This window comes from Mauremys reevesii, linkage group 5 (assembly GCF_016161935.1).
Source record: "Mauremys reevesii isolate NIE-2019 linkage group 5, ASM1616193v1, whole genome shotgun sequence".
NCBI classification, from domain to species: domain Eukaryota; kingdom Metazoa; phylum Chordata; order Testudines; family Geoemydidae; genus Mauremys; species Mauremys reevesii.
Genome location: NC_052627.1, coordinates 98,286,345 through 98,313,074, shown reverse-complemented (window position 1 = coordinate 98,313,074; position 26,730 = coordinate 98,286,345). Strand labels below are relative to the sequence as shown.

Here is a 26,730-nt window from a genome sequence, read left to right as displayed (position 1 = left end):
TATCATAACAGTTATGGTTCAGACTTCCAAGGAAGTTCAGGGGATTTAGTCATACATCTTCCCCCCATCCCAAAGGGTTAAATGTACTCAGTAGAAAATCTTTAAAAATCTTAACCTACAACAGGTAATCGCCTCATAGTTGAAACATAAAACAGGTAGACAGCAAGTACAACACACCACTTCTTTGGGTGAAGGGATAAATTACATTTAACTGTAAAGAATTATGGGTGGGATTCACAAGGGACCCTTAAGCAGTCCAACACTCACCTGGTTTCAGACCTCTCCTGATGAAGCTTTTCCACTGTGCAGAAATAATCACTGAGACAAGAGGACTAGAGTCTCTCACCTCTTAGGTATGTACCCTAACAATTGGGCTATAGAGTCACACTTATTTTCTTGGGTGACCAATGAATATTTAATTATTTAAACAAAGTGAGACAACTTTAATGAGAGAGATTGAGGGAGACCCACCCCAACATGGCTAATAGCCCAGTGGTTAGTGTCCATGCCCAGGAGGTGGGAAACCCCATTTCAAATCCCTGCTCCAAATCAGTCCAACAGAGATTTCAATCCAGGTCTCCCATATCCTGAGTGCTCTAAGCATTGGGCTAACGGACACACAACTCTTCCTCCTGCTTTGTGTGGGTTTAGGCATACTTTGCACATGTCTACTGGAACGGGCCCCAAAAGCAAGACAGGCGTGGGGAGAAATGCCTATTTTGTGAATTGCTGAGAGTTAGGCACTGGGCAGTGGCAGGAGTTAGATGGCTGTGTGCATGCCCAACCAGTGACTTTAAGGTGGTCAGGTGGAGCCTGAAGTGCTTAAGTCCCCCTTGTGAATCCACCCTGTGTGTCTGTAACAGTTTTAATTGAATGGTAAATAATATATTATGAATATTTGCAACTCATAAGGCAAAATTAAAATTTACTTATTCATAGTTCTGGCTCATCTAGGTGGTTCTTGTCAACAGAAATATATCAAAACATCTTTGTCTTTTCAGAAGCGAACATATATCAAGTCCATTTTGTAAATATTATTCAAGAGTGAAGAGTCTGTAGACTGGTCTTGCAAAGCACAAAGTGACGTGTAGAGTATGTGTATGCTGCCATTAGTGCATGGCCTCTAAATTCAGGGGGGCAAGATATGTTTATCACTCAGGCTTATAACTTGGAGATCATCTTTGACTCTTCCTTATTGGCATGCCCAAATTTTGCAGCGTCTTCCTCCACAGTATATCATAACTAAAGAACTGTAACCATTCCTCAGTTATGCCATTAGTTCCTGATGGATTCAATGAGGTGGAAGGTCTCTGGGAAAGTTGAGCTCAGAGAAATAGTCAGTGTTTGCACTGCATTTATCCAAGAAAGACTGCTGTCATGATGGATGTAAAATGTTTTTTCAAAGCAACTGAACAGAGAATTTTTATTGCTCAACTTACAGTGATTTCTGAAATTCTTTAAGAGTTTTCTAAACATTTTAAAATTCTCCATGAAATATACTGCAAGAATTCTGCATGTATTTATTTACTTTAAAAGAGTCACAAATTCAACTGGCTTTCATAAAGAGGTCTGTGGATAAGAACCCTTAAACCACTCCAAATAACAAAATTTTCTTTTTAAGCAAAGAAACAAGGCTCCCTTAATTGAAGTATTAAGCAGAAGAATTATTGCCCATGTACTTGAAGGTGTATCTTCATCTCGGTGCTAATTTTGGCTTTACTTGTCTGCCCCATGATGTGCTCAGAGGAATACATGCACACAGATATTAGAATTGGAAAAGATCATTTTTGCTCATCTTCCCATCAATACCATATTTCCTAGATAGCTTCAATTAAGTGCTTTTTGTCCAGACTAATTTTATTGAATTCAAGACTGGGCTTGAACCATATCCCATAGGATGACCATACCCCATACATAAAGAAAACAATGATCCTATTTTAGGCATATTTTTACTGTTTACCAATCAAAATACAAAATGAATAATCTCAATACTAACCCAACTTTCTCTAATTGAAGCCAGAGAACTAGAATAATTAGGTTATACAGACGCCTCCCGGGTTATGCAAACCCGACTTATGCAAATCCACACTTCCGGAAAAAGTTCCGTAAGCTAGAAATATATATATATAATTGGCATAATGGTCGGGTATACGTTTCCACTTTATGCAAAATTCGAGTTACGCAAGGCGTTCCGGAACGGAATGCTTGCGTAAGTTGGGGAGCGTCTGTAGTGGGATAAAATTTACAACACTATGATACCTACCTCATCAGAGGAGGGAAAAAGAAATGGATTAATACCACACTGTTCAGCTAAACACAAAAAGTTTCTAGGAGTAAAAGAAAATGGGTCTCCATCACCAAGTTAGGCTTCTTCCACTTCTAACTGCAAAGACTCTACCTTTGGGTAATGTAATGCATCTTGACACCTATATGCCGTCTTTACATTCATCTTGCAGTTCAAATCTAGGTTGATCACATCATTCAAACAAATGAAACCTACTGTCTAAAATTCTATCCACAGAAATGTGTTCAGATACCATGCCAATGAGTCTTGTATAAGAACAGAAAGCATAATAATTTTAAACATGGTCATCATTGAAATGCTGATTCAGGATAACAAATCCAGCTTACATACTTACAATGTTTTTTTCTAATCTGTAGTGGTGATGAGGATTAACTTCATACCAGAGACAAACACTTGCATGTACAAAGCATTCTGAGAGTTTACATCTTCAAGTACTGATTTTATTGCAAATAATACTTTGCCATGGAAAAATAGATCAGTTGTGTCTTAACCACCTAATGGCACAAATAATTAATGGTGTTGCTACATCTGCTAAAGACTGGAATGCTGAATAAAATTGTTTCCTTAATACAGCCTGTTAATATTGTTAATTTATATACTGCGCATCATGAGCAAGGCTGCAATTTAGTCATGGAGGTCATGGAATCCGTGACTTTCAAAGACCTCTGTGACTTCAGCCAGTGCCTGCTGGGAGCTGCAGGGTCCCCTGCTGCCTGTAGGTGGGCAGCAGGGGGGACCTCAAGAGCTCCTGACCGCTGTGAGTGGTTGGGGGAGCTCCCGCAGCTCCTAGCTGCTGCAGAAGGCAAGGGAGGGAACCTCCCTCAGCTCAGAGCAGCCAGCAGAGAGGGACCCTGGAGCTCCAGTCCCCAGGCATGGTGGGGGCCCCTGGAGCTCCCAGCCTGCCCACAGCTGATCAGGCTCCCCATTTTGTCATCGATATTTTTAGTAAAAGTCAAGGACAGGTCACAGGCTTCTGTGATTTTTCATTATTGCCTGTGCCCTATCTATTACTTTTACTAAAAATATCTGTGACAAAATCTTAGCCTTAATCATGAGTAATGAGATGACAGTTTTCAAAGAAAAATAATTGAGGAATATACTGAAGTTGGAAAAAAAAATTGCAACGTGCATTCTTCTGTTTAAACAATCCCCCAAAAGATATGAACTGCTTCTATAAGTCTTCATTCCAGATTGATTAATCAAATACGTTTCACTCCATACTTGCTGGTCAGAGTTGTAACATTATCTTTCTTGTGATCTTGCATCAACAGGACTTGAACAGAGTTACTAAGCTTTGGATGAGTTGTTTTTAAGCAACCTATGTCAAAAACCTGTGAACCTATTTATTGAGACACTACCCTTGTTATCCCCATGAGATGTATTTCCGATTTGGTAGTTGTTTCCATGGAAACCACTATAGTTACTTCGCTTGGAGGAGCTGAATAAGACAAAGGTTTTAAAAAGTCTGTTGCTTCCGAGATGTGCATTACACATCTCACTTCCACTATTTACAAAGGTCAAAGACAGACTCTCCCTCAAAGTCTATGATTATAAATTATGTATTGCAAAATCATGTGTGTATTCTGTATTATATACTCAGAACACATGCAGGATAATCACATATATTTAATTTTTATAAAAGAAGGTACATTAACAATTAAATAATATTTTAATAGAATGGCAGCCTGTGAGGGCTGCTAAGTATTACATTCTCAACTTTAATATTGCCATAAGTGCACTCAAGACAGTGAATTCTAAACAACTTATGACTCTCTCTGCAATTATATCTCCTTGAATATACTGCATTATATTTTTTAGAATATGGAGATATACCTATCTCATAGAGCTGCAAAGGTCCCTGAAAGGTCATCGAGTCCAGCCCCCTGCCTTCACTAGCAGGACCAACTACCGTCCCCGACAGATTTTTGTCCCAGATACCTAAATGGCCCCCTCAAGGATTGAACTCATAACCCTGGGTTTAGCAGGCCAACACTCAAACCACTGAGCTATCTCTCGCCATATTGTTTGATATGGCTGTATAACAACTTCCACACAAAGAAAAAGGAAGCCAAATTTAACAGCAACGTCTACTTCCACATTTGTCACATGTTTATTTTCTCATCTTCGCCCCACAGGAGCAGTGGAATGTTTTGGTTTGGAATTTATATACACACACACACACACACAGCCATATATTTATATTAGAAAAGGAAAGGTCAAAGAAATGTGCCTTGCATTTAGAGGGGAAGGTGGTGAGGTTTGTGATGGTCCTTACTTCCTGTGAGAGTTCATGCTCCATTCTTGGGTCAGCTCCTGAGAAAGCGCTGCACAGACAAAGCTTTACCCTTGTTACAGAAAGTCCCAAAGACCATCTTCAGGTTAAAAAAAGAAACACCTTTGATCAAATAGAAAACATGAGAGAAGTCGGTTACCTTTTCTGTAACTGGTGTTCTTCCAGATGTGTTGCTCATGTCTATTCCACAAAAGGTGTGCGTGTTTGCCATGTGCACCGGTGTCGGAAGTTTCTCCTCTAGCAGTACCCGTAGGGGAGCACCCCAGCGACCCCTGGAGTGGTGACTTCATGGTGCAGTATAAGGGGCACAGCACGCTCCTCCCACCCTCAGTTCCTTCTTGCCAGACAACTCCAACAGAGGGGAAGGAGGGCGGGATGTGGAATAGACATGAGCAACACATCTTGAAAAACACCAGTTACAGAAAAGGTAACTGTCTTTTTTCTTCACCTATTGTGGAATACACATGAGCAATCATTTGATTCCAAGCTATATCTGTTGGAGGTGAGAAGGAGTTCACAAACTCTTGGGACGGAGAATGGCCCTTCCGAACCCAGCATCCTCCCTGGTCTGAGAGACAATCGCATAATGCGAGGTGAACATGTGAACTGAAGATCATGTGGCAGCCCTACAAATGTTCTGAATGGGAACACAGGCCAAAACGGCAGCCAATGAGGCCTGCGTCAGAGTCAAGTGCGCCCTCACAATTGGCAGCAGAAAGATTCCCGCCAGGTCATAACAGATACGGATGCACGAGATGATCCAGTTGGAGAGCCGCTGAGTGGAGATTGGCCAACCTTTCATGCGCTTGGCCAAGGCAATGAACAGTTGTGAGGACTTTCTGAACAGCTTAGTCCGCTCCAGGTAGAAAGCCAGAGTCAGTCTCATATCCAACGTGTGGAGGCGGCCCTCCTCACTGGACGCATGGGGCTTGGAGCAGAGGACTAGCAGAGAAATGTCCTGACCCATGTGATAGGTGGAGACCACCTTCAGGAGGAACAAAGGGTGTGGGCAGAGCTGGATCTTATCTTTATGAAACACCATGTACAGGGGCTCGGAGGTCAGGGCGTAGAAGACATGACTGCAATTAGGAAGGCCACCTTCCACGAAAGATGTGACCTGGAGCACATGGCTAGTGGCTCAAATAGGGGCCCCGTGAGATGGGCCAACACCAGATTTAGGCTCCACTGTGGGACAGGGGGCCTAACATACAGGAAGAGGTGATCTAACCTCTTAAGGAATCAGCCAGTCATAGCATGGGAGAATACCGTGTGGCCCTGCACCGCCAGATGGAAGGCCGATATGGCCACCAGGTGCATCTTGACTGACAAGGGCGCCAGGCCCTGGGCTCTACGGTGAAGGAGGTAGTCCAGAATAAGCTGTATCAGGGCGGCCACTGTGGAAACGCCCCGCTTGTCCACCCATCTGGAAAACCAAGACCACTTTGCCAAGTAGGCTCAGCATATGGAGGGCCACCTGCTTTCTAGGAGGATTCACTGAACCCCTTCCATGCATCTCCTTTCCTCCCTACCTAACCATTGAACAGCCACGCCATGAGGTGGAGTGCCACTAGGCTGGGGTGGAGGAGGCAGCCGTGGTCCTGGGTGAGTAGGTCCGAGTGGGATGGCAACGGCCATGGCAAGGGGACTGCCAGGCCCGTGAGGATCCCGTACCAATGCTGCCTGGGCTATGCCGGGGCAATCAGAAGGACCCGGGCCTTGTCCATCTTTATCTTTTCCAGGACTTTGCCAATCAGTGGGAATGGGGGAAAGGCATAGAGAAACTGGATTGACCAGGACAGGAGGAAGGCATCGGAGATAGAGCCCCATCCCAGCCCCACCCCTGGAGCAGAACCCAGAACAGCGACGGTTCTGCTGAGTTGCGAACTGGTCCACCTGGGGAGTTTCCTACACTTGGAAAAGTCTGTGCACCACCTCTGGGTGGAGAGACCACTTGTGCTGAGAGGAGAAGTCCCTGCTCAAGCAATCCGCCTGCGCATTCTGGGCGCCCGGTAGATGGAAGGCCTGTAGGCAGATGTCATAGGCTATACAAAAGTCCCACAGCCTGAGGGCTTCGTGGCACAGGATTGGGCCCTGCCTTGCCTGTTGATGTAGAACATCGAGGCCATGTTGTCCGTGAGGACCCTGACCACCAGGTGCGAGCGGAAGGCCATGCATACCAGCTGTACCGCCCTGAGCTCCTTGACGTTTATGTGGAGGGTCAGATCCTAAGCTGACCACAGACCTTGGGTCTGAACGTTCCCCACATGGGCCCCCCATCCCAGGTCCAACGCTTCGGACACCAGTTCCAGTGATGGGGCCCTGCCCCGAACGGAACCCCTTGGAGCATGTTTCTCGTGGAGGACCACCACTATAGGGAGGTGATCACTGGCTTGGGCACCATGAGGACTTTGTCCGTCCTGGCCCTGGCCTGGGAGAACTCCGAGGCCAACCAGAGCTGGAGTGGCCTCATCTTGAGTCTGGCGTGATGGACCACACACGTGCATGCCAACATGTGACCCAAGAGCTGGAGGCACATTCTGGCGGTTGTTACCGGAAATCTCGTGACTGTGTCGATGAGTCCCTTCAGGGTCTCGAACCTGTCTGGTGGGAGGGAGGCTCTGGACAACAAGGCATCCAGGACCGCCCCGATAAACTCTATGCATTGTACCAGGACTAACGTAGACTTGGTGTTGTTTACCAACAAGCCAAAAGTGGTGCATGTGGACAGAAGGAGCGCCACGTGATCCCACATCTGCAACCAGGAGCTGCCCTTGACCAACCAGTCGTCCTGATAGGGGAAGATCTGGACCCACCACCACCGACATACATTTTGTGAATAACTTGGGGGCAGTGGACAGGACAAACGGAAGGACCATAAATTGGTAGTGTTCCTGCCCCACTGTGAAACGGAGGAAGCGTCTATGCCCCTTGAATATATGAATGTGGAAGTATGCAACCTGCAGATCGAGGGCGGCGTACCAGCCTCTGGGATTCAGGGAGGGGATGATGGAGGCCAGGGAGACCACGTGGAACTTGAGCTTCACCATGCATTTGTTCAGGCCTCGCAGGTCCAAGATGGGCCTGAGCCCCCCTTTGGCCTTCGGGATAAGGAAATAGTGGGAGTAGTACTCTTTGCCTTTGAACTCCCCCGATACCACTTCCACCGCTCCTAGGCCCAGGAGCCACCCCACCTCCTGCTTGAGCAGAGCCTCATGCAAGGGGTCCTCCAGGAGGGATGGCGGAGGCAGTGGTTGGGTTTGTGTGTGGGAGTAAACTGGCGGGTGTAGCCCTGGGAGATGGTGTTGAGGACCTATTGGTTGGAGGTCAGCTGTGACCACTCTGGGAGGAAAGCACACAACCCATTGGAGAAGGGAAGCTTTATTGAGGGTGGATCCCTGATAAGAACTGGCAGGGTGCCCCTCGGCATCCCATCAAAACCGCCTTTTCCCCACTTCCTTGCCCTTGGAGAACCCAGGTTGGGGGGGCAGGCCAAGACTGCCTCTATGGGCACCTCTTATAGTTCCGCAACTTCTTATAAGCGGTCTTGTATTTTGACTGGGTGGCCTGAGTGGGAGTCTACTGTGGCTTGAACTTAGGTGTAGCCGGAGCCGGAACATAGAGACCCAGAGTTTGGAGAGTCATGCAGGAGTCTTTCAGGCCATGCAGCTTTGTATCCATTTGTTCTGCAAACAGAGCTTTGCCGTCAAACAAGAGGTCCTGCAGGGAGGTCTGCGCCTCACTGGACAGCCCCAAGAGCAGGAGCCATGGTGCCCTTCTCATGGACACCGCGGAGGCCATGGACCGCGCGGCCATGCCCCCTGCATCCGAAGCTGCCTGCAGGGTTGCTCTGGCAGCCGCTGTGCCCTCCTCCACCAGCGCTTTGAACTCTTTCCTGTCATGCTCCTGGAGGAAGTCCTCAAACTTGGGCAGAAAGCCCCACAGATTGAACTCATACCAGCCCAGCAGAGCCTGGTGGTTCACCACCCTTAATTGGATGAATAAATTTTTCTTCCAAATGAGTCCAGCCTCCTTGAATCTTTATTTTTCAGAGTAGGGGCAGGTTGGCCCTGCCATTCCCTGTGGTTGACCAACTCGACTACCAGGGACTTAGGAGCAGGGTGGGTGTATAAGTATTCATGCCCCTTAGCAGGTACAAAATACTTGCATTCCACTCTCTAAGAGATGGGGGCTCAATGAGGCTGGGGTTTGCCACAAGGTATTTGAAATTTTCGCCAACCATTCGTGAAGAAGCAAGGCCACCTGGCCCACTGCCAAGGAAGACAGCACATTGAACAGGGAGGAGCCCTCGGACTCCTCCATCTCCTCTGCTTGGAGGTGGAGGCTTGATGCCACCCTTTTTAAGAGTTCTTGGTGGGTCCTAAAGTCCTCCTGTGCGACAGAGGGAGGAGGGGTGACAATAGCCTCATCCAGGGAGGGCGAGGAGGCCAGTGAGGTACTGTATGTGCCCACTAGCATCAGAGGGTCCACCACCTCATCGGTCTCCGGGCACAGTGCTGAGGATGTACATCCTCGAAAGTCTGGAGAGGGAGGCCAATGGTCCTTCTGAGGCTCTGACCACCAAGCGAGTCTCCACTGGGGGCTGCGTCAGGGGCCACGGTGCCCACTGGTACCATTGGACCGGCCACGGGGCCCAGTGCCACTGCACTTTCTGTGGCACTGGCGGAGCTGGCTATTCGGCCTGGCTGGCCCGGCCTATCAATGGACGACTACCAAGGGAGGCTGGGCTGACATACGACCTGCCAATGTCCCTGGACCAGGAGGTGTGGTGGCGTCGGGCGCGATGCCAACCATGGGACCACAATCCCAAAGTGGAGGACAGGTACTGTTGGTAACAAATGCTCTGTGATCAGCTCCGGCAGGTGGACCCATGACAGCGAGATGCCGGTGATTAGCGCCCGGGGTTGTGGAGGCAGTGCCGTGGCAGCGTCCTGGAGTGGGACACCGAACAGAACGATGTTGACGTTCATGCCGTGATGAGCTGTGATAGCCCCTCCAAGACGAGGACTTTTGGTCCCATCAGTGTTTGCTCCTTGAGGCGGAGTGGTGCCAAGAGTTTCAGTCAGATGGAACCCAACCAGACAGCCTAGTGGGTGTCGAAGGCGATCCACATGGACTTTGCCCTGAACGATCGCTGGGCAGCGAACGGCATCGGGAATGTTCCCTCAAACGAGACCTGTACCGAGCCAGGGGCGACTGCAGAGATCCCAGCACCGGCTTGTCTCTGGAGTTAGGGGCCCAACATTGGCAGTGCTCCTGGTACCGGCATGGACATAACATCCTGGGCCGCCTGCAGGGCCTCCAGTGTGGAGGGCATCTGGACATCCGGAGAGGCCTGCTCTGAATGGGCTGGGCTACTCCGCTTGACTTGAGTATGGGGCCTAGAGGCTGGTGGGGATTGAGGACTGCCTGACATGGGTCTAGCCTCCGTCCTGGGTTTACTACGGTGCTGCGGTGAAGAAGGCCTCTTCCTAGCCTTCTTGGCATTCCCTGTGGACAGGGAGCTGACTCGTTGATGGCGCCGAAGGGTTGCCATGCACTGACACCACGGTGCCGACTCAGAGCGGCGCGCCGGGGTCAGCGCTGACTCCATCAGAATAGCCTGGAGCCTAATGTCCCTTTCTCTCTTGTTCCGAGGCTTAAACGACTTGCAAATCTTGCAGCGATCACCGAGATGGGTTTCCCCAAAACAGCGTATGCAGTCCATGTGCGGATCACTCAGTGGCATAGATCCCCTACAAGTGTCACACAACTTAAAACCTGGGGCCCGAGGCATGCCACGGCCTGGGCACTCTAGCTAAACTTAACTAACTAACTAACTACAGGTACCATACACTGAACTAACAGGCAGTTTTGGGGGCAAGCCACAGCAAAGCTGGAGCAGAGCAGTTCCGAAGCACCTTCACTGGCGGCAAGAAAGAACTGAGGGTGGGGAGAGGGCACAGTGCCCCTCATACCGCACCATGGAGGCAGGGCTGGCTTTATGAATGGCAGGGACCGATTCGAATACCCGGCGGTGGTCCGGGTCTTCGGCAGCACTTCATTGGCGGGGGGTCCGCTCCAGGTCTTCCGCGGCACCGAAGGACCCCCCACCGCCGAAATGCCACCGAAGACCTGGAGCGAACCCCCACCCACTCGCCGCTGGGTGAGTAAAAAAATTTTACAAAATTAAAAAGACGCCTAAGGTGCAGGGCCCTCATAGGCGTGGGGCCTGATTCCGGGGAACCGGGGGAATCGGCCTAAAGCTGGCCCTGCATGGAGGCGCCACTCCAGGGGTCGCTGGGGTGCTCCCCTACAGGTACTGCTAGGGGCAAAACTTTCGGCACCGGTGCACGTGGCAAGCAAACACATCTATTGTGGAAGACGTATGAGCAATCACTCGAAGAAGAAATGTCGCATCCTAAAGTTTATTAGCTGTGAAAATCTCCTCTTCTCCTGTTCAGCCATGGTGTGGGTAGTGAGAGGGTGTTTGTCAGTATTGGCAGGGGATGGGCCATCTCATGTGGGGTTGGGGACAGTAGGAAATACCTACCAGAAATCCCACTTAGTGGTGTAAGGACATAACTGGGTATGAAAATATCCCAGATGTAAGTGGCCATTTCTGTACCTACTTCCTGTCCACATGCCATTTATCCCTTGGCTATGCACTGGTTTGCTGCTGATGATGTGTCTCTTTTCAGTGCTTTATGTTCAGTTGGTGCCCTTTTTACAAAGTCAGGAAGGGTTTTTTTCTGTCCCTCCAACTGGTGAGCAGAATGTGGGTTTTTAGCCTCCCTTCACACCCAAAGAATCTTGGGAAAATTAGCTAGAGAGAGTGTTTATTTTGTCCAATTTTATTTATCTTATTACAATTGCATGGCAGGTGTCCAGTGTGGGTTCTTTGGGGAGTGGGGACCAGAGCTGCCATTGCAATCCAGAGTGGGAGATGGGCTACATCTGGCTGGTGGGCCTGCTGCGCAAGCTGGGGGCGGGTGTGGGGGGGGGAGAGAGAAAGAGCTTCAGCGTCTTACACAGAAAGAGGCACCTCACCATCTCTCACATAAGGAAAGAGCAGAGAAGGATTTGGCAGTTTGGGTGCCAGATCTCTGGGGTGGTTCCACGTAAGGTGCCTCTTAAGCATTTGGCATGCCCTCCATGGCCACAGCTTGGTGAAATGCCCTGGACGTAAGCCACTGGACAGTTTTACTTAAAGTGGTGTAGGGGAAAATCCACTTGAAATCCTCTCCTGGTTGCATTGCAACCATGTTATGCAAGTTGTAGAGGCTTTAGCTAAAATCCTGGATGTGGTGTGATAACTGTTATGCTGGTGTGACTGCTGCTTCTGTTTCAATACTTTCTTAAAAAAAGAAAATGGGCATTTTGCTCTAACTAGCATTACAACAGCCCTCAGCAAAACAGGCAGCATTTTCTCCCCCCCCATATAGTGATGGTGCACCAGACTGGAAGCCAGGAAGTCTCAAGTTCTATACCCATCAATTAATTGGGGATATGAAGATATTTAGCATCGGTGAAATCTGAAAACAGACAGAATTTAAAACACTGGCTGCCACAGGCTTTGGACTTAGAGTTCTAAGTGCTTACATCTCTTGAACATGTGACTTAGGCACTTTTGAAGATTTTACATTAGGAAAATAAAGCTGAGAAAGGCTAAGGATAACATTTTCAAATCTGCCTGCTTAAAGTTTTCTATTTCTGAAAAATAGCTAAATTTTTAGAAGTGCTGAACACACGCTACTCCCAATATTCGGCACTTCTGGAGATCAAAAACAACTAGCTGCCCAAATATGGATACAGGCACCCAAATTTAAATGTTGTCTGATATTTCCGAGCCTCAGTGACCTAATCTGTAAAATTTAATACTTCCTTTGAGGGAATCACAAAAGTCAACATTTGTCAATTGTTACCCGCAGTGACTTTGCCAAGAAACATCCTGAATCCTCATGGAAAAAAGTAGAAGCAAATCTGATGCAAACATAGCACCATTTTCAAGATTCCTGCTAACTGGCTGAGTGTACAGCTCTCCACTCTGGGTGAAATTTTCCACCATCTCTTTTAGTCCCTCTCACCACTACCCAAGCACATTAAAATCCTTTTGTATGGATGTGTTCTTGAGCTGCCACTCAAAACCTTACCCCACCTTCCCTACAACCTAGTAGCAGGTATCTCGCTATTTGACTTAAGAGAATGGGTGAAATCCTGGCCTCACTGAAGCCACTGGGGCCAGGATTTCACCCAGTATGTTTACTGGTGATGGGCAAGTGGGTTGCCTCTCTTTGTCCAGATTCTCTGCAACACAAAAGAAAACCCAGGAGAACTCTATGAACTCCTCCAAAAAACCTACAGCTCAAATGTGAAGCAGTTACTACCCATCACTCTGAGCACCTGAGCTATAGCCCATAGATGGGCTAAGTCCACATCTTCTTGTTGTATGACCTCAAGCATTTCAGTAACATTACTGGCTTAATGGCATTATTCTTTTTGCTACAATATATGGTTCATTCAGAACATCCATCCATACATTTGTTTAATTGTTTTGCAGATAAGTACAAATTACTGGTGAAACTCAGTGATTCACCGCTAAATATGAAATGTAGAGAATTTTTTAAAATTGTATTTCCTCTAGCCAAAGTATTACCTGTGCATTGAAAATACTGGTCATCCACTCCATCTGTGTATCTTGTCCATCACAACACATGTGCCTACAATACAATATGGGGTATCATTAAAATAAACAATAGATTAATGAAGTATCTAATTGTAATTGTCACATACCACAGAAGCAGTTCTTGTTTTGACATTCAAAACCTATTTGGATTTCTCTTAATTATTTAATGTTGTTAGTATTTTATTATTTACATTTTACACATAAGAACTTCTAAAACATATATTAAATACATATTATGAAAAGACTGAGGGCAATGTACATAGGATCCAATCCAGGAATCCGTCCATATTCTACAAAAACTGAAGCACCTGTTTAACTTTAAGCATGTGCTTAGTTCCTGGGATTTCAAATCACAGTTTTAAGCCTGTGCTTTGGGGCTTTGCTGAACAGGGATCTTAGCAAGGATATGAAACTAACAGCTGCAACAAATCAACCAATAATTTTTGTTAATGGGTAAAAATCAAAAGAAAACAAGAAAAACACACACATTAGGTTTCAAGCACACTATTTAAAAAATGTTGACATTAAACAGGCAAACACACATTTGTTGGTGTTGGTTACTTACCAGTGGTGCTTTTCAGAATATACTGTAAGACCCCAGCTGAAAAAAAATAAAACTCCACATTAAAAATAAATATTTATTTATTTACCAGAAACCAAAGCCAAAACAGAAAATTGAATGCTAACTTCTGGGTGCTTGCCAAATATTCCATAGGGAAGTTAATTTTACATGGAGATTACACCTCAAAAGCTATTGCAACAAGTTTAACGTGTGGTTCTAATCTGAAAAGCATTTTCATTTAAAATGGCCTTATGGGGTTCCATGTTTATTGTCTCAATGCTTTTGATATCAACTATGCTCTATTTACAAGTTTTGACAGGACCTTTTCATCTAACTAGCAGGTCTGCTGACTCAGTCAAGCTAGGCTCCTTACACCTCATGAATCATCAAAAGAGCAACAAAGTTTAATAGATCAAATTATGCTCTCAGTTATTTCTGTGCTACCCCATACATTTTATAGTTTCAGTAACGTCTATGCAACCTCATGGAGTATGCTTGGGTAATTTGTTAGAACTAATTTAACTTATTAGGAATTCTTTGATGATATACAAAATGGAATAGCATCCAGCTCATTCGGCCTTAGCTGTGTAGGTTCTGCAGGGCTGCTGTGAGTTTAAAAAAAGCATTTTTGTCACTAAAGTAGGAAAAGCTAGGACTGAATACACAGAAGAAACACAACTGAGACAAGAGATGTCATTTTTACATGTTCACTTTCAAGAGGAACACTGATATTTAGTCCTCTAGAAACACAAATGAATGACTTTGAGATCCTTTGATGAAGGTGCTATAACAGGCCAAAGTATTCCTACTAGCAGTGATAGGCAGGGGCGGCTCCAGGCACCAGCGTAGCAAGCGCGTGCCTGGGGCTGCAAACCACAGTGGGCGGCGTACCGGTCGCCATTAGGGCGGCAGGCAGGCATGCCTGCGGGAGGTCCACCATTCCCGCTGCTTTGGCGGCAATTCAGCGGTGGGTACGAAGGCATAGGACCGGCAGATCACCCGCAGAAATGCCGTCGAATCTGCATGACCAGTGGACCGCCCGCAGGTGTGCCACCGAAGGCCGCCTGACTGCCGTGTTTGGGGTGGCAAAAAACAGAGCCGCCCCTGGTGATAGGGACATGGATTTGAAGCAGGTGGGGCAACTAGTGAGGGCAGTCAAGTGAAGACTTGGTTTCTAGAATAAAGTCAGGCAATATAATCTAATATATGGCACTGCCCCATTTCCAGTGGTGTGAGAGACAAGATCAATCAGCTGAGAGTTTGTAAGTGACCTGGGGTAGGCTGTGGTAAGAAAAATAAATCACAGAATGGAATCAAAAAAGAAAGGAGAAATGGGACCAGAGAATAAGATGGCAGAATGAGCAAAAAAACAGAAGGAAAGACAAGTCAGTGAGAACAAGCGAGCGCATGCACACACTGACCCACACAATAGGGCAGAAAAGTAAGAGGACAATCATATGGATCTTTGAAAATGAACAGCTCTGCAGTGAGAGACCTTGGTTTGATGCCAGCTTCTGTCACCTCTGAGGCCTGGGTGTGCCCTAAGGGACAGAGTGCTCTGCCTTTGAAGACAGGAGACCTACTAGTCTGCAGCAACTAACCTGACTCAGTCAAGAGTGCCACTGACTGGCTCAGATACAAAGAAAAGTCACAGCAATGTGGAACCTGGAAAAGGAAAATCCTTCATTGAGGACCCAGGGACTGGCATCAAAGGTCAGGACTAATAATCTTTTTTGGCACACTAAAGGTGTGCTCACCATTGGAATGCAAGATACATGCTACAAGACTAAATTGAGCTAGTAACAATTATAGCCACAACAGAAAACACACTTCAGATTAAGAAAACCAATCAATAAAGTAATTTTCTAAGACAGAAGAGTTAACACGGAACACAGGACCAGACAGCATCAGAACAAGTAATATTATGGAGTGCAATTCCATTCAGAAAAGGGACAGACTTCACTTGACTTCCTGATTTTGTGTGCATGTCTGCAGGGGCGGCTCTAGCAATTTCGCCGCCCCAAGCACGGCGGCATGCGGCGGGGGGCACTCTGGTGGTCGCCAGTCCCGCGGCTCCGGTGGCCCTCCACAGGCACGCCTGCAGGAGGTCCACCGGACCCGCCTGTCGCCTTCCTGGCGACCGGTGGAGCGCCCCCTGCGGCATGCCACCCCAAGCACACGCTTGGCGTGCTGGGGCCTGGAGCCAGCCCTGCGTGTCTGTGTCTGTGCATGTGTCTGTGTGGTGTTCCATCACAAAACTCTAGTATTTTGCTATACAGAACATAACCCCATTTCTTTTCTAATCTTACTTCGTTGGTGGCTTCATTTTCTTCTTCACTCCAAGATAAAGTTTCAGTGAACTGAGGGGCAGCACTTTTTCGGGTTTGCTACTCTGTGAATGAACATAAGTTTCTAATTACTGCATGAGAAATTTACAAAACAGAATGGTTTATAAATGCCCAGTCCCCTTTTCTCTTCCTTTGGGGGTTCTCTATTCTTCTCTTTTCATTATGGGTCACTATTTCTAATTTTTCTACATCCCCCTAATCACCTTTGGGGAAATAATCAACTACCTCTTACAGACCTAGTATAATTATATATGTGTATAAGGTATATGAGTTTCACAGGTCCAGCTTGAGGCTAAGAGATTGAAGTGAAGTTGACAAATTCTCCAGTAGGGAAAAAAAGAAGCGAATTTCAGTGTCTCATACATGGAGCATAAAGCCACATTGATTTAGTATTTGTCGTTCAGCACTTTTAGGCCTCTATTCAGCACAAGCTTAAGTCCATGTGCTTACAGTTAAATACGTGTATTTGCTGAACCAGGGTCTTAATTTTTCTCCACCATACAAATGCTTTCAGTCTCTCACCCTCAACCCTGGGGGGAGCAGAAATAGAACAGTCAGATTTTAAAGAACACGGTTGATTATACAAAGGAACTTCCATTCAAAATTGTAAATATGCAGAAAGTTAAGAATCAATTGTTATTTCTTTCTCTGAATAGGCGAAGTGATAAACTTTACATACAGGCAAGGCCAATTTAGCGCATATCCCTACCTTCACCTACTGCCTGAAACAACTAAGTAATAGAGATTCCCTGAGCCTATTTTTCCTAAATCTATAATTCCAATATGGCAGCTGAATGAATAAGCACCTGTACAAAATATATTTCGAATCTAGCTCCATTGCAGTGCAATTTGAATGAGCATTTCCTCTTAAAGAAAAGCATGCATCTCCAGCAATAAACTTAATTTGTTGTTAATAAGCATTCATAAATAATATTTAATTAGTACATGCTCTCCACTTGCAAATACCAACCCCCTCAACTATTCTTTTCTAAACAGCACTTAAAATTGAGTTATAATAATTACAAGCGCAAAGACAACTATCAAATGACAGCCAAAGACAAATAGATTCAGGTATTCTGTCAGAACAGTTTTTCCACAATTTACTAATTTTTTTAACTTAAATTCTATAAAGCCATTTAAAGCTCATGCAGTATTTTACCACTTAATAGAAAACTTCATCTGAGTTTAGAAATATATTAAAAAAACAAACCTAAAAACAAAGAGAAAAAAATATGTCTTTTTTTTATGAATCCTTAGATATATTTCTTAAGTAGAATGACCACAGGATGTCAGAAAGTGCCTAAATACTTAGTGCTAAAAACTGAAATTGGCACATATGTGAGCATTAATTAATACTCCTAAAACCTTACTTAGCACCTTGCAATTTATACTAATCCTATCAAACTCTTGCCAAGGTGCTAAGCTATTAATGTTAAAATGAATCAAATAAAACTAATCATAAATACCATACTTAGTTTCATAATTTTGTATAAATTGCACACATTCAAAAGGATTCTACAAAGCACTAAAAAACTTCTGATACATTATGGACCCAAAGTGGACTGGGCCTAAACCAATAATATAGGTTTAATTTTTCTGTTTTTATTATTAAAAAGTTAAGTAAAAATTTCATACTTTTTTCAGAAGGGGCAGGGGAGGGGAGGGGAATAGGGACGAGAGGGAAAGAAGATAACATTCACAAAACAGTACACAGAAAAGAAAGAAGATACTATAGTGAAAGATGTTATTTTCCAAAACTCTTCTATCATTACATTTTTAACAAAAATAATTTTTAAAAGTTATTGTGCTTTTGTACTTTGTCTTTTCTAAAAGCCTTGAAATTTGCAGGGCAAACAAATAAGCAGCTATTGGAGCTTTATAATATTTGCAACACCCCAGTCTTTAAACAAGCTCTGTACATAAAAGATAGATTCTATACTGGCTTCTAAACTATACTAGTTTCTAAAAGTTGTTTTAATTAAAACAAAGTTTATCATAATACATAAACTTAGCTAAATGAGCTCTTATATTTTCTCAGTTTATTCCACTTTAACAACTCTAACATAAGCAAAAAATCTCTCTGCTTATTTTAATCCCTGAATTGCGTAGGCAAGCATAACAATTGCTGATTTGCCTGTCAACCTGTATTCATTTTTTTCATATGTAAAGGAAAGGAGTTTAAAGCTTAACTGCTCATGATTAGAAGGGTGCAGAGTATGTGTTTATACCTTCATATCCTTGTAAAGAAGCAGATTTCCTTCCCGTAATACGAAATAACGCTCCTGAAATTTATTTCCAGACAGTAATTTTGATGGTTCTTCTTTGTATTTCAGATAGCCTGCTTTCACATTACCTTTTGCATTCTTCTCTGTCAAGATGAAAAGCATTTGGTTACAGTATTTTTAAATATTGGAAATCACCAAGTACTGAATTTTAATGTGCTTAACATTATTATGTACCAACACAATGATACCAGAATTGTATTGTTCTAAACTTTCTTATTTAAAAGTTTATGATGAATATATTGGTGGTGAAAGATGTCCTATTCACAGCACAGACAGAAACCATGTAAGCTGTCTACACTGTGTCATCAACGTACTTCAATATGAACATGGAGAGACTAAAGTAAATTTCTAGGAAAGAATATCCCAAAGCTTATTTAGATCTTAGTTTCTTCAATGAGTCTAATACTAACTGATACCTTTTGTTGAATAATGTATTTTGTCATGCTGGCACTGGACTGTGGTAGTCAACTTATTTCTACAGCTGGTCAACAATTTTTGAATGTAATGTGGCGTGGGTAAAAACCTGCCTTTCCTGAAAAAAGTTTTGCAAATATGTTGGCTTTAGGAATTTCTTTTTTTGTGTGTGTGAAAATCTGAGACTTTAAAAATCCAAAACACGGTCAAAAATTTTCACTGCCAAAAATTGGGTGTTGTGTCAATTCAGTTATGTTTTTGAAAAACTGATTAAAAAGTGCTTTAAAAAGGGGGGCGGGGGAAGATAGGTATATCTCAAACCCTGTGCAAGGGAAACAACTTTAAAAGTTTGACATTTTTGCAAGTATCTTTTATTTATTTAACCTGTTCTACTCATTTCAGGTAAGTCAAATGTCAGCTGGCAATGAGTTTTTGTCACTAATGTCTAGGCTAAATTTGAATGAAACTTTGCTAAATAAATTCCATTGGGACTGATATTTTCTAAGTAAAAAAGCAATTACAAAAAATGCCAGTGGGTTGAAGAGAGATGTAAAGTGGGAATCTAGAATGTAACTCTGTAGGTGCTACAGGCTGCCACAGCAACAAATTTGAATCTGGGGGAGCAAGACAACAGTGAACATTGTGGCTAGTCATGTTTAGATGAACAAAGGGTACTCTGCCTTTTATCTGAAAACTACTGTGAATGCACTGTACAGCAAACCTAGGTTCCTGTGACTGGGACACTGCTGGAGTTGGCATTCCTTTTTAAAGTTACTGCCACAAGTCACTGAAAAGATACAGAAGCCAGCAGCATACGGGTGACTTATGGGTGACCAGTAGTTAAAGCAGATTGCCAAGAAGGAAGGAGAGTAATCAGGGAGAGGATGGGTAGCAGTGCTCACACTTCAGCCCCTGTAGGGAGTCATATCCTGGTAACAGAGCTAATAATTCCATTATCCTCAAATACCACTATTCTATAAACTGAGTCAAGTTTTGCAGAGAGTTATTTTTTTTCTGTTTAATTTACACATTTCTTAGATGCTTTTAGTTATTTAGAAAACATGTCTGCTGTTGTTTACCACCTGTAGAACTATACTGTCAATTGTTTTTTCCACTGAAAACATTAGGTTATGTTTTTACATTATTGACTTGTTTTCAATAAAATTGATTTTATGTTTTGCAAAGTTGATACACAAATTGCAACTTATCAACAAGTGACACAGAATAATATAGCTGTAAAATATAAGGGGAAAGGACATAATATTTGAAATAAATTCTCAAAAAATTTTAAGCAAATCATTCATGAAAGTTAATCAGGAATACAGCAAAGAGAACTAATTCATATGTAGATACCGTTTAGTTACAAAGATGGTGATACTTAAAAAGAACAATGTCTCACAGCAAATTACACACTTAATTGTATTTGAGAACTAGTGATTCCTACATTATATCATGATCAGAATCATCAAATTCTTCTATATACATACATTCCTTTGTACAAGTAATCATGATATCAGAGTATGACACAAAATGTATAAATTTGGTATTACAACTGATAAGCCAGAATTAGGAATCTACTTATAATATTGAAGGAGGCAGTAAAACGCATGGTCCAATACAATTTCTAATAATATAGAGAAATTACTGCACCATTACATTTCTTCAACATTCCCCAGTAATCCCCAAATTACTATAATTTCCTAATTTGGCAATATTTTTAGTAACTCAATCATGTGACAAAGAAATGTCTATCTTTTATTAATATTTCAACAGGAGCTTTCAGAGTGTATATTCGTCTCTCATACTCACTGCTTATAAGACTATTTTTACATTAAAATGAGTCAAGTCTGGCATGCCTGATCCAATACATTAAAACATACTAAAAAAACTGGAATTGTTGGTAAAACAGAAGCTAATGGGTACTTAGGTTGGACTGTTAGAAAGAGAAAATAATTTACAGTCTTAATATATAACAATCAGTGCTGTTATACGTATGATGGGGAGTGCAGAAAAATGTAATTCCTCATTTTTGCCTCTTGTTTGTATATGTTGCAGCAGTGCTCATAACTATACAGTTTTCAATGTCTGTTCTCTTTTTTATGTTCTTTGCCCTGTTTTTAAGGGTCCTTTAAAAATTTATTCCATATATTAATAAATGAAGAAAATTGTTTCCGTAAGTAAAACCTTCAAACTAATTAATATTACCTGTCTAATTTTATATACACATACATACATATATACATATATATATATACACACACACACATATATACACATAGACCCACACACACACAGAGCACACACATATATACATATACACACACACGCGCTGGGGCAAGCGATTAAAAAAATTAATCGTGATTAATCATGCTGTTAAACAATAATAGAATACCATTTATTTAATTATTTGTAGAAGTTTTCTATATTTTCAAAGATATTGATTTCAATTACAGCACAGAATACAAAGTATCCCTGAAGTAAAATCCACTCTCCCTTCCAAACAAGGGCTCACTCAACTGAATGGAGCCCACCCACCTAGTAAAAGGAGGTGAGCCTAGCAAGCCCAGTACCAGAAACAATCCTTCCAGAAGCAGCAGCAAGACACTTTCCTCACCTTCCTCCTGCACAAGTTATTGCTTGCTCCTCCCCATTGTCACCCCAGTCCTTCCATGCCCTCCTCCTGCACAAGTCACTGCTTACTTCCCCTCTCCCCTGTCCTCCCTCAACATTGAATGCTTGTTTGTCTGAGTGATTGGCTGAACAAGTAGTAAGACTGAGTGGACTTGTAGGCTCTAAAGTTTTAGATTGTTTTAGTCTTAAGTGCAGTTATTCTTTTATACATAATTCTACATTTGTAAGTTAAACTTCCATGATAAAAGAGATTGCATTACAGTACTTCAATGAAGTAAACTGAAGTTTCTCTTTTACAGTGAAAATGTTTGCAATCAAAAATAAAGTGAGCACTTACACTTTGTATTCTGTGCCATAAATGAAATCAATATATTTGAAAATGTAGAAAACATCCAAAAATATTTAAATAAATGGTATTCTATTATTTTTAATCGCTTGACAACTACACACACACACACACACACACACAGTAATTGGGTCCATATGGATGGACTTCAGGCTTACGTGAATCTCCATCAACTTCACTGGGGCTTAGTATGAGTATATAAGGGTTCAGGATCTGACCTTGTCTGGGAGTGCAGGTTTTGGTGGGGCCAGAAATTAAGGGTTCAGGATGCGGTAGAGGACTCCAGGCTGGGGCAGAGGGTTTGGGTGTGGGGGGGGGGGGGGTGAGGACTCCAGCTGAGTGTGCAGGTTCTGGGGTGGAGCTGGGGATGAAGTGTTTGGGGTGCAAGAGGGGGCTCCGGCCTGGGGCCAAGGGCTTTGGAGTGTGGGAGGGGGTGCGGGCTCTGTCTGAGGATGTGGGCTCTGGGGTGGGGCCAGGGATGATGTGTTTGGAGTGCAGGAGGGGTCTGGGGTAAATGGTTGGGATGTTAGGGGGTGGGCTCCGGGAAGGAGTTTGGGTGTGGGAAAGGACTCCGGGCTGGAGTCCCTGCAGCTCCCAGGAAGCAGCCACCATGTCTCTGAGGCCCCCTTGATGCATGGGTGGCCCAGGAGGCTCCGTGCAGTCTCCTCTCACCCACAGGTTGCAGTTCCTGGCCAATGGAAGCTGCAGAGCTGGCCCTCAGGGCGGGAGCAATGTGCATAGCCTCACTAGCTGCCCATGTGTCTAGAGGCTGCAGGGACCTGGCAGCTGCTTTTGGAAGCCATACAGCACTAGGGCAGGCAGGGAGCCTGCCTTACTCCCAATCCCAAAATGCACCACCGACCGGACTTTTAATGGCCCAGTCAGCGGTGCCAACTGGAGCCGCCAGAGTCCCTTTTCAACTGGGCATTCTGGTTGAAAACCAGACACCTGGCAACCCTGGGAATAAACAGGAATTCAGTCCTCACTCTTCCAATCCAAATGGAATTGACAAATTATTACAATTATATTCATAACATTGGGATTCAACAATAACTTAAATCCCCTCACCCATCAGCTCAAATTGAGAGAAAATAAAGTCACAATTATATCAATAATAAATAATAGGAATCATAGGACTCGAAGGGACCTCAAGAGGTCATCTAGTCCAGTCCTTGCACTTAAGGCAGGAGGTGACTATCTAACCTGCTCTTTAAAATCTCCAATGATGGAGATCCCACAACCTCCCTAGGCAATTTATTCCAGTTCTTACCCACCTTGATAGTTGGGAAGTTTTTCCTAATGTCCAACCTAAATTGCCCTTGCTGCAATGTAAGCCCATTGCTTCTTGTCCTCTCCTCAGAGGTCAACAAGAACAATTTTTCTTCTTCTCCTTGTAACAACCTTTTATATACTTGAAAACTTATTTCCTCCTTCATTCTTTTCTTCTCCAGACTAAACAAACCCATTTCCCCCCCCAATCTTCCCTCATAGATCATGTTTTCTAGACCTTTAATCATTTTTGTTGCTCTTCTCTGGACTTTCTCCAATTTTTCTGAAATGTGTGACCTAGAACTGGACTCAATACTCCAGTTGAGGCCTAATCAGCACAGAGTAGAGTAGAAGAAATTACTTCTTGTGTCTTGCTTACTATGACCCCCAGATCCCTTTCCCCAGTACTCCTTCCTAGACAGTCATTTCCAATTTTGTATGTGTGCAACTGATTGTTCCTTCTTAAGTGGTGTACTTTGCATTTGTCCTTATTGAATTTCATCTTATTTACTTCAGATCAGTTTGTCCAGATCATTTTGAGTTTTAATCCCATCCTCCAAACCCCTTGCAACTCTTCCCAGCTTGGCATTGTCTACAAACTTTATAAGTGTACACTCTACATCACTATCTAAATCTTTGAATATAGAGGATACCCAACTCCCTCCATAGCAAGAGGATTTAAATTAATTATCACAACTGTTTCATGATCATAACTTAACCACAAAAAATAGACAGATACTAGGTCGCTAGTCTGCTGTGACTGCTGCCTATCACCAATCCAAGGAAACAATGAGACCATATTGTACTCCTTTTCTGCCTGTATCCACTTATTGTCTCTTGTCTTATACTTATATTGTAAGCGCCTTAGGGCAGGGATCAGCTTTTTGTTCTGTGTTTGTACAGCGCCTAACACAATGGGGTCCTAGTCCATGACTAGTGCTTCTAGGCACAAAAGTAATACAAACAATAAATCATAATAATCAGGATTATTTCTTTGTTCTGAAGTTAGTCTTTAAACTGATCAAACCACTTGTTCTAAAATCAGTAACCCTCTCGCCATAACAAACCTGTCAAAATCTTTCTCTCAGTTCTATCAACTGATTGACACATGGAGCTTTTTATCCAAATCTTAGGGGAAATTGCTTCAATTCTGTACCACATAATTTATCCTCAAACTGACTATTTTCTATATTCTTTGCCTGCCACTAATTGGGTGGCTGATGCTGAAATTAAACCAAAAATAATTTCAGCTTTTGTCTTAATATGGGAAATTCTCATTTTAGAGGAAGAAATAAAGATTTATTAAATACAAGTGAGCGTTACTGATTATCTCATCATAAAAAAAAAATACTTAAAACACACAATTGGTTTTCTTCTTGCTACTTGAAAGACCTGGATCATCTCTTGTTACAGACCTCATCCTTCTGCTGTCTAAATTTATTACTCATGCTAACGGAGAAGGAAAAACTAATGGTCACCAAAGACATTACTATATAGCCACAATTAAAATCTCCAGTGGGTTCCATGTATAAAAATCTGAGGACATTATACAGATATTTGCTTCTGTCTTTATAGTCTGAACAAATGAAAATCCTGAATGGCCCAATCAGCAAACAAGATATAAAGGAGGCTAGTCATCACAAAAAAGGAAAATTAAATGATAAAGCCTCCATATAAAATGATTTTGGCACATATTGATAAACATAACTTTTAAATTAACCTCTTTCAAATGTATCAAGCAGCTTTTGATAAGTAATTTCCTGGATCTTTCAATATTATCAATTTCTATTATATATAAAAAAATGCTGTATCTAAAAACCTCACCCCTCTCTTTGGTAATGCAAACTTTTGGTGACATGGCTTGGGGCGGCAAAAACGCTGGAGCTGGCCCTGTCATGGAATAGTTTTTTTGAATCCCTGTGATGAAAAACATCTGGGTATTCAGACCCTCCATGCCACTGTAATAATCTTTACACAAAATCTGCCTTGAGAAGTACCATCGCAAACAATTTATTGGTTTTCAAATGGTACCTCATATATATACACATACATATTTACATGTAAGTGGTAAACAGGATTCTCGATAAAGCAGGGGGAGGAGATGGCAGAAAACAGAACAATTTATATTTTAGCAAACACAAGTAGGGAAAGGAAGAACATGGATCATCCTTCATGGGGCAGGGTTCACTTGCTAAGGAGTGGGTGGATCGGCTTATGTGGCCTGCATCTTGCAGGAGGTCAGACTAGATGATCATAATGGTCCCTTCTGATCTTGAATTCTATGATTCTATCACCAGACTCCATGTCACCTTCCTCACTTTTTGGAAAAATTTTGCTTGAGAAGTAACCTTCAGAAGAATCCACTTCAAAGGTTCACTGGAATATAAAAGAAAGGGGCAGAAAATCCCAGTTCTCTCTTTCTCCTAAGAAGACAAAGCATCAGCACCTCTGGCCCTCTCTGACCAAAGAAAGGGTCAATAACTATCTTTCTGGAAGACTGTAGGTGAGAAAGGCCAATTTAAATGATGCCTAGCTAGATTGTGGGCTTGGCTACACTTGCAGATGTGCAGCGCTGGGAGTTACAGGTGTGTTCGTACAGCTGTGTAGGGAAAGCTCTGGTGTGTGGCCACACTCACAGCTACCAGCGCTGCAGTGTGGCCACATTTGCAGCATTTGCAGTGCTGTTGGGAGTGGTGTATTATGGGCAGCTATCCCAGCGTTCAAGTGGCAGCAACATGCTTTTCAAAAGAGTGGGGTGGGGTGGAGTGTGACAGGGAGCGGGGGAGAGAGAGAGAGAGTGGATTTTTGGAGCCGACACTTCAGCTCCCTGCCTTGCAAAATCTGAAAATTTCCTCGACCCCTCATTTACTCTTAACTGCAAATAGCCTGCAGACCAGATAAGCAGCTGCTCCAAGGGACTCCCTTTCTCCCCCTCCCCCCGCTGTTTCTCTCCTCAAGCAAACACTCGTCCCCCTGCCTGCCTCATTCACAGCAAGGTAGTGGGTTATCTCAATTGATTGTTCACAGTCAGTTACAGATTGATCACAGCAAACAAGAGCTGTGTTTGTTTTTTAGATAAGCAGCTCCCGGAGCCCCGAGTTCACAACAAAACAAAGAGAGTAATTTAGTTAAAAGCATTCTGGGATATCTCCTAATACCCTGGAGGCCAATAACAGCGCTGGTGTGTGGCCACACTTGACGAGCAGCCCTGCATCACCAGCGCTGCACTCGTTATACCCCAAGCAGACCAGGTGTACAGCTAGCGCTGCAGCCAGGGAGTTGCAGCGCTGGATGTGCCTTGCAGGTGTGGACAGTTACTAAGTTGCAGCGCTGTAAAGCCTCCACCAGCGCTGCAACTCTCCAGTGTAGCCAAGCCCTGAGTTTTAGAGTTTTAGATGTGTGTTTTCACTTTAATTTGCTTGTAGCCATTTCTAACTTTATCCCTTATACTTTAATTTACTTAAAATCCTACCTTGTTTTGTTAATAAATGTTTGATTTTTAGTGTAATCCAGTGCAGTGTTCAGAATTAACTGTTTGTTAACTGCAGTTAAATTAAGAAACTGCTGAATACTGATTCCTTATGGGGGCAAGGA

At 43.5% G+C, this 26,730-nt stretch overlaps 1 protein-coding gene across 2 annotated transcripts in view; it reads right to left on the bottom strand.

Annotated features, from left to right (window-relative positions):
- ARAP2 (ArfGAP with RhoGAP domain, ankyrin repeat and PH domain 2) overlaps positions 1-26,730 on the bottom strand; it is a 199,969-nt gene that overhangs the window by 6,243 nt on the left and 166,996 nt on the right. For both annotated transcript variants that reach the window (XM_039541886.1, XM_039541887.1), the window contains exons 28-31: positions 18,420-18,559; positions 16,153-16,235; positions 13,847-13,882; positions 13,252-13,315 (exon numbers count right to left, since the gene is read on the bottom strand). In XM_039541886.1, the coding sequence (XP_039397820.1) occupies positions 13,252-13,315; positions 13,847-13,882; positions 16,153-16,235; positions 18,420-18,559 (323 nt within the window). The remainder of the gene's footprint in view (positions 1-13,251; positions 13,316-13,846; positions 13,883-16,152; positions 16,236-18,419; positions 18,560-26,730) is intronic.